Source organism: Callorhinus ursinus, unplaced genomic scaffold (assembly GCF_003265705.2).
Source record: "Callorhinus ursinus isolate GAN/ISIS: 27379988/994484 unplaced genomic scaffold, GSC_fseal_2.0 scaffold5, whole genome shotgun sequence".
NCBI classification, from domain to species: Eukaryota; Metazoa; Chordata; class Mammalia; order Carnivora; family Otariidae; genus Callorhinus; species Callorhinus ursinus.
In genome coordinates, this window is record NW_027397067.1 from 41821453 (window position 1) to 41830434 (window position 8982).

The 8982-nt window shown below is 38.8% G+C and overlaps 1 protein-coding gene across 1 annotated transcript in view; it reads left to right on the forward strand.

Moving 5' to 3' along the window:
* Positions 1 to 8982, forward strand: part of INTS8 (integrator complex subunit 8) — a 51467-nt gene that overhangs the window by 31379 nt on the left and 11106 nt on the right. Inside the window, exons 16-20 of the mRNA XM_025870849.2 lie at positions 3102 to 3223; positions 6232 to 6416; positions 7039 to 7072; positions 7939 to 7995; positions 8087 to 8148. Coding sequence (XP_025726634.1) covers positions 3102 to 3223; positions 6232 to 6416; positions 7039 to 7072; positions 7939 to 7995; positions 8087 to 8148 — 460 coding nt within the window. The remainder of the gene's footprint in view (positions 1 to 3101; positions 3224 to 6231; positions 6417 to 7038; positions 7073 to 7938; positions 7996 to 8086; positions 8149 to 8982) is intronic.

Sequence of the window (8982 nt, forward strand, 5' to 3'; positions counted from 1 at the left end):
TTTCTTAATTTTACATGTTCTAGTAATTTTAGAACAGTAAGTCCTACTGTACATACTTAAAGCTGTAAAATTGAAGTATGAAGGAACGTGCTAGTAATGCGCTAAAACAGAAATGGCTTCTGGCCTTCTGGAGTCTTTGGATTAATTTAATTGTTATTACATTCTGATTTCTAGCAGACAGTACAACTTTTTAGCACTCTGTTGATAGAATACCTTTGAGCTTTAATGCATCAGTGCCCTGTAATGTCTTAAAAATTGATCTAGTAATATACTGGCACTGTCAACTGACACATGCTCCTGTGTGTGTTTTCTTTTTAAAGGTGGAAGTTTGGTTTTTCATACATGATTTCTCTAAAATGAAAAGTAAGGAATTTTTAAAATTCTAACATTTGTTGAGTGTTAGCTGCAAGTCAGATGTTGTTGGAAGAGCTTTAGGTACAGAACTCATTTGGTCCTCATGGCAGCTCTGTGAAGTAGCTGCTGCGTTAATTATCCCTGTTCGTAAATCAGGAAACAGGTACAGAGAGGTTAAGGAATTTGGCCAAAGTCACACAGTAAGAGAACAGTGATTTGAATCCATCAATCCTAGTTAAAGCCTCTGCTCTTACTCTTTGAAGTAGATGGAAATGCCTTTAAATAAGCACAGGTCTGTTCTACCTTTTTGACCTTTAAGTAGTTTGGAATTCACATCACTTTTTTTTTTTTTTCTGTTTTTGGTCCAAGACTCCTAGCACTGCACCTAATTTATGTAAATTCTTACTTTGTTAGATGTTCAGTTGCTTGTCCCATAGTTTGTGTTACAAGTAGTGTTTAAAATGGAAAGGCAAGGATGTCGTTTATTGTTAGGAATAAGCACGGTGCAGTGCCTTGTCTTCGAGCCTCTGTTACAGACTACAGTCCCTGAATTCAGACACCTGGCTCTGATCCTCTGACAGGAGAGTCAGGGTGGGTACAGTGGTCTCTCCATGGGTCATGATAGGGGGGAGGGGTGTGAAAAGGGGTCATCTGCCACATACTCCTTCCTTTTTTTTTTTTTTTAAGGTTTATTCATTTGAGAGAGCATGGGAGAGTGGGTAGGGGGAGGAGGAGGAGAAAGAGAAAAGCAGGCTCCACGCCCAATGCAGAGCCCAGCACAGGCTCAATCCCACCAGCTGAGCCGAAATCAGGAGTCAAAACACCTGACTACCACCCAAGTGCCCCTCCTCCCCCCCTTTTTTTTAAGGAAAAATTGTTTCCTGGTGGTATTGGGTCAATTTTGATCAAATTAGATGCATGCCCTGTGTAGAAGAGGGTAGGTGGATTGGCCTGGCTCTACTATCAGGAATAGGAAGTGATCTTAATTGACAAAGATCCAACCTTCCATTTATAAATAAGGGCTACAGATTAATTATTCTAATACCAGTGATGTCTTTTGGGAGAAATTCCCCATCTTTTATTAAATTTTTTTTAAAGATTTATTTTAGAACGCGTGCATGCACACACGTGCACAAGTGAGGGGGGTGTTGCAGAGGGAGAGGGAGAGAATCTCAAACGGACTCCCCATTGAGCAAGAGCCCAACATGGGGCTTGATCCCACGACCCTGAGACCGTGACTGGAGCTGAAATCAAAAGTTGGATGCTCAACCCACCAAGCCGATGCCCCGAAATTCCCCAACTTTTAATACCTTTGTATCACCAGCTTACTTTCTCTTGACACACGTGTCTTTGTTATGTTCCTAGGATTTCAGCAAAATTGAATTCTAGGCCTACTCTGGGTGCCTGTTACAGCATAGGACTCTACATTTAGAAATAATGCTTAATTGCATTGCAGATGCTTAAAGGGAAGTTTCATCTCCAAATCACTGCTTTTCAGGCTGTATCAGAATTCTCCCTAGATTCTAATTTATGTGTAAGAACCATTGCTCCGTTGGGGCACCTGCGTGGCTCAGTCGTTAAGCATCTGCCTTCGGCTCAGGTCATGATCCCAGGGTCCTGGGATCGAGCCCCACATCGGGCTCCCTGCTCCGCGGGAAGCCTGCTTCTCCCTCTCCCATTCCCCCTGCTTGTGTTCCCTCTCTGGCTGTGTCTGTCTCTGTCAAATAAATGAATAAAATCATAAAAAAAAAAAACCATTGCTCTGTTATTGTTGGGGAGTGCTGGGTGAATAAAGGAAGCGTTGGAGCCAAATGCTGTTGTGATCTGCCTTTGGCAAAATGTAAAGAACTCAGTGACATGCATGCATTGAGGATACCAATTTCCCTTCTTTGTTCTTTCTTGACGATGATGCAAAGAATGTATATTTTGCTGTGTTCCTATAACTCTCTGTCCTGTCAAATCCTTTTTTGGGTAAGGTGAGATATAAACTAATAGCCACAGGCAGTCTTTTAGAAAGACTATAAGTACTCAAAAAGTTTAATAGCTCTCCCTGTTTTAAGTTAACATTGTTATTCAGCATTCTTGGGATTTTTCTTTTTGCTGAAGTATATTAAAACCTGAATATTATATACTTTGAGCTATAAAATTTGTAACATTTAATATTAAAGTATATTTAATATTTCAAAGGAAGTTATATGCAAAACCCCTTTTTTTTGGTCCAAAACAATTCTGGGTGATTTTTTCTCATCACTTTTTATTTAAAATTGTTTTTGGCACAGTAAATATTTTTTGAAAGTTAAGGACTTGTTTCTGAGGAGTATTTATTACATCTTAGCAGAAATATTTAAAATGGTACATTTACTCAGATTTGTTATTTTATTACATGTTTTAGCTATTTGCTCTAAATGTGCTAAAAGTTTATATGGTACCATTGTACTTGTTTTGTGTGTTTATTCTTTGCTTGTTTGAATTACAGGTTTCTAGAGGACAGGTACTGTGGGCGCCCTCAGTAGGGTGTTGGCTGTGTATTCATAGTACATGATTTTGTAGATTAGTACTGGGGACCATGAAGTCTGCTGGGAAACCTTAACTTTCTAGAGAAAAGTGTAAAATGTTGGAATTTTTCTGTTTTTTCATCTGTGTAACTGTTTTTAATTTGTTCACCTGAAATCTTAGTACATGTTTGCTTTGTTCTCATTTTAATGTTATGATGGTAATTCCAACTGTTTTCTTCTTTGGCTTTTTAGATATTCCTCTTCGTCAAGTGATTGCTGAGGAGTGCGTTGCTTTTATGTTAAACTGGAGGGAGAATGAATACCTTACACTGCAAGTTCCTGCGTTTCTGCTTCAGAATAATCCATATGTAAAGGTAACTTGTGTTTAAATAAAGGGATTATTAGGTTGGGATTATTGTACCTGTTTCTTTAGATCTTTTCTTTTCTTTTTTTAAGGTTTATTTGAGAGAGAGCACTAACAGGGGGAGAGGCAGAGGGAGAAGCAGATTCTCCGCTGAGCAAGGAGCCGGATGCGGGGCTTGATCCCAGACCCCTGGGATCATGACCTGATCTGAAGGCAGATGCTTAACCGATTGAGCCACCCAGGCGTCCCTGTTTCTTTACATCTGTACTACTTAGGGAACTTGTCCAATTTCTATATTACAATGGAAGATTGGACAAATGTTTGTTGGTTTGTGATTAAAAGTATAGTTTTGCGTTCATGAGAACGCAAGCAGAAATTAGTTAACAGACAACATTTTGGTATAACCCTAAGCTAATGAGAGGTTTAGTCAGCTTTTCTTGCTTTGATCAAAATAAACTCTAGTTTTAAAGTTTGGAATACATGGGCCTACCTGTGTATGAACTGGTAGAGCTGGGAGGGGTACACTTCTAGTTCATTTCCATCTGAGTACCTTACCTTCTTTAGAGCCTCTTTCCTCCTCTAGATTTGGGCCTGATTCTTGTTTGTGTATATGGAATTAGACCCCAATGAAAGAATGCCTTCAATGAATTGGTGCTGAGATGTTTCTTAATTATATCTGTCCTGTGCAACTGGAAATGTTTCTGGGTGGAGAAAACAGAAATAGAGACTGGAGTTTTCCCTAAGACTGTGTCTGTTTTGTGCAAATATTATGTATACCCTAAATAAGCAGTGGACTTTTCTCCCTTTCTGGTCTTATTGTTAAAATAACATTTAGTGATTTAACATTTTTCTTGTGCGTTTGGTTTTTCAGATTTCCTCCTTATTGTTCGTATGCTTTTTGTTTATCTGCTCTCATCTTTAGTACATAGTCTCTTAAATCAGTGGTTATCTGGGAACTCTTGCAAGACTTTTCTCACTTTTTTACATTTGTCTTTGGTTATTTGTTTTTTTCCTCATAATATATGTCCTTTTAAAAACTGAGCTCATTTCATTTCAGTCCTTTGAAGATTTACTGATTTCTTTTGTAAAGTTTTTCCTCTTTTTTGTCTTCTCTACAATTGTTCTAAAATTTATTGTCATAATTTGAATCCTCTTTCTCTTTGGACTATTAGACATTGGATTATATCTGTTTTGTTTTTTTGGGGGGATGTGTGTGTGTGTGTGTGAACTTTGTGATGTGAGTTCCTCATATCTAGAGTACTTGTCTGATTATGCCCCATAGTCTTGGTCTTTACTCAACTCTCAGATGAAAGAACCATTTTGTTCCAAGAGATTTCCACTTAGGATCCTAGCTTGTTGCTCAGGACAGTACAGTAGCTTCTCTTTGCTTCTCTCCACAGTGAGTTCTGTGGAGTTGTGAGTGGCAGGATGGGGTGCGTGCTTGAGGGCCTGTAGTGTGGAAGGGCACAGGGTATTGTGCTGCAGGTTCCCTGACCTTGGGCTGGGTGATGTCATTGCTTCGTGCAGTCCCCCTGATCGGGCCCAAAAGGAGGAAGGATAGGTGGTGACCTTACTGAAGAGTCACTGTGGCGTCTCATCATCTCATCTGGTTAGGGTTTGTGTGTCCCCTTCCCTAGTTGGCCCCTGGCTCCCTCGTTTATGTTAAGGTAAAAGGGATCTGAGAAGGAAGTCTAGAGTAAAGGACTTTGTTTTGAAGATACTATAATTTGGAGCCGTTTCCAAACTTGGAATTTGGTGTGGAATATGTATACACGTGTAGGGAAGTCTGGAAGGATTTTTTTTTTTTTTTTAAGATTTTATTTATTTGACAGAGACACAGCGAGAGAGGGAACACAAGCAGGGGGAGTGGGAGAGGGGAAGCAGACTCCTTGCTGAGCAGGGAGCCCAATGCGGGACTTGATCCTGGGACTCCAGGATCATGACCTGAGCCGAAGGCAGTCGCTCAACCAACCGAGCCACCCAGGAGCCCCCAATATGGCCATCTTATTAAAGAAACTCCCATAAGCAGCGGGGACCCCATTATGAATATCTTCTAGGTCCAGTAAGGGATCTGGGGTTTCCTGATGGACTTGAAATTATCCTTGCTATTTCACTCTCTAAAAGAGCGATGATATATAAGATTTAATAAGAACAGAGGATAGAGGGGCCCTCTCTTGTTTTGAAATTACAGTGAGAAAGAAGTGCTGAATTTGACTTGAGCCTGTTTTTTCCTCTACATTTTGGTCCTGTCTTTTCTCTGCCTTTTGCTCTCAGCCCTTCCACTTTTTATGGGTTCTTCTTGCATTTTTGGTCCTCAAGACTTCTTTATTCAGATCATTCACTTTCGGTAATCTGTCCTTCCTTCTGCCTCCTCATATCTATAATAGCCCCAGTCAGTGGCTGCCATTTGTCTTAGACAAAGGTTGTTCTAAATCTTACTCCCTTATTCTGCCAACTTCAATTTCCAGATTTCTCCCCTCATTTTTTCATTAAAAAAAAATCTTTTTTAATGATTTTTAAAGTGTGTGTGTGAAGTTAAAGCACTATTTTAATTGCATCTCTGGGCTTTACCACAGTTAACATTGTATATACATTCCATTACACACACACACACACGCACCCTGCCCCCCACCCCTTTTAAGTTGGATCATACTATTTACCAGCTTGGTGTCCCCCCTCTCACTCTTAATAAATCACATACCTCTTTGCTTTGTCTCAGTTTTGTTCTTATTAGACTGTACTTATTTTTGTCCTCGTTAGACCTTAATTGTGTAGAAAAAATGAGCTTTATAATGTGGAAGGACCAGAGCATCCTCTTGCCCGTTCAGATTTCCGATCTGTCAGTACAGTGAGCTCTAAATTCCTCAGTGGTTGGATGGAAGGCACAGCAAAAAATAACTTTGGTGTATTTGGGTAGTTATCCTTCTTTCTTCAAGTGTGCCTTAATAGTAGAACTTATATCTGTAGTTCTGTTGTTGTAAATTATTTTTTGTGTTTTTTCTGTATTTCATGTTATAGCTTGGACAGCTTTTAGCGGCTACATGCAAAGAACTTCCTGGCCCTAAAGAAAGTAGACGGACTGCTAAAGACCTTTGGGAAGTTGTTGTTCAGATCTGTAGTGTGTCCAGTCAACACAAACGAGGAAATGATGGCAGAGTCAGTTTAATAAAGCAGAGGGAATCTACATTAGGCATAATGTATCGGTATGTTTCTATCAGTTTATTTCTTGAGTTATTATCTGTACTGTTTGTACTGTTTCAAGAACATCGAACTTTATCTTTGTGTATCATAAAGATGGACAGTGTTAGAGTTCTCTGGTGCTGATCTGTGGACTGACATGGCCACCTTTGGAAATATCTTATGTTTGTATGTTATTTTAAGAGATTGTTAATCATTTAATATCTTCCGGAATTCAGAATCAGCGATGCCTATGATTGCATTGTACTGAAGAAGTCACATGTGATTAAAACAGGAGTTTTTTTTGTTTTGTTTTAAGATTTTATTTATTTGACAGAGGGAGAGAGACTGCTAGAGTGGGGACACAAGCAGGAGGAGTGGGAGAGGGAGAAGTAGGCTCCCAGCTAAGCAAGGAGCCCAATGTGGGGCTCGATCCCAGGACCCTGGGATTATGACCTGAGCTGAAGGCAGACTCTTAACGACTGAGCCACCCAGGCGCCCCCAGAGAAGTTAATTTATTAGCTTAGTATGATAGTAGAACATTATATTCTTTATACATGCAGAACTGGAGAGTTAGGAATAAACCATCTATAATTTATTTTTTAATTCATATAGTAAATGTATATACAACATTTGTGTTTTTTGTAGGAGCGAACTACTTTCTTTTATCAAAAAATTACGGGTAAGTTTTATTAAAAGTTGATCTAATTATTACTGCTGATTTTCTGAAAAATAGTGTGTTTAAATGCTGATTATTTAAGTGCTGTCTATAATGTGCATCAGTGATCATTCCTGAAGATGGGTTGGTCTGAATGGACGCGTTCATTTTGCATTTACCTTAACATGTTTTAGTGAATAGAACAGATATTTTTTAAATTTTAAAGAAGTCTTCCTAATAGGGCTGGATGTGTGAAGCCTAGCTTTAATTTTTGCTAGGATTAACATTACATGTATTTACTGGACATAACCTAGATTCCATCCTTTAAATATTATTGTAAGGAATAAAAAGTTAAATGTTTTAGAGATAGTTGGAAGTACTAATTGGAAGGAGATTTATTTGCTCAATTCCAAAAGTCATCTGAGGACTTGAGTGCTGTAAGCCAGTTACCTAAATATGGTAATTTTTCTTTTACTTTTTTTTATTTGAGAGAGTGGGCACACGAGCATGCACCTGCATGCGCATGTGCGCGGGGGAGGGGTAGAGGGAGAGAGAGAAAATCTCAGGCAGACTCCATGCTGAGCATGGAGCCCAATACAGGGCTCGATCCCACGACTGTGAGATCATGACCCGAGTCAAAACCAAGAGTTGGACACTAAACTGACTGAGCCACCCAAACGCCCCTAAATAGGGTAATTTTTGTGTAAATTGTATGCTTGATTTCTTTCATGAGATTAAAAATAAACTAGACCTGTAGTATATGCTCTAAAGAAGATGGTGCATTTCCAAAGTCAAAGAATTTTTTGAGAGAAAATACTTGGTATCCCTGAGGTTGACAGGAATATTAAACATGTATAATATTTAAGGATTCTGTATTTTCTTTCTTATAGGAACCATTGGTTTTGACCATTATTTTGTCACTCTTTGTGAAACTTCACAATGTTCGGGTCAGTATTTCATAATTTCATTTAAAAAAAATCTTTGAAAGAAATTTCCTTTTAAAATCACACTTTAAAAAAATTTTTTTTTCCTTTTAAGGAGGACATTGTGAATGATATTACAGCTGAGCACATTTCTATTTGGCCATCCTCCATCCCCAAGTAAGATGTATTATAGCTTATATTTATTATTTATGTATTTAGAAACCATCCTGATACAGATAACCTTGAATAATTTGACTAAAAGGCTATAATCTGTTAGGATTCTATAGCCAAGTTTGTTTCTCTTTGCAGTCATTATTTTCCTAAAAAGGTATACCAGCCTTCAGTCCAACAGAAAGATCCCTAAGTGATCCTGATGACTTATCAAGGCATAGGATTAGAGAATCGAGGGCCCCCCCCAAAAAAATTTGATTTCCTGTTAGGTTTCCAGCATTTTACATCTTTTACAAGTATCTATTTGAAAAATGACTTTTCTTTTTTTTAAGATTTTATTTACTTGGTAGAGACACAGCGAGAGAGGGAACACAAGCAGGGGGAGTGGGAGAGGGAGAAGCAGGCTTCCCGCGGAGCAGGGAGCCCGATGCGGGGCTTGATCCCAGGACCCTGGGATCATGACCTGAGCCGAAGGCAGACGTTTAACGACTGAGCCACCCAGGCGCCCTGAAAATGACTTTTTTGTAATTCTTTGTAGGTCTGTTCTAACACTGTGATAGAGGCTCCCAAACCCCTTTTAGTTACTAAGAAGTTCTTGGGTACTTTAAGAAATATTCTTTCTTTCATCTCCTGAGAGTTACAATAAGATGATGGAATTTTGGAGAGGGAGAAGAAAATGTTCTTTATCTGGAAGAAGAAACCATACACACGTTTCTCTTCCTATACATAGCAACTTCTCATTCAGGAGTCCCATTTCTTTCCTCGCAAAAGTTACTTTTTCTTCCTTCCTCATCCCCCTATATATATATATATATATATATATATATATATATATATATG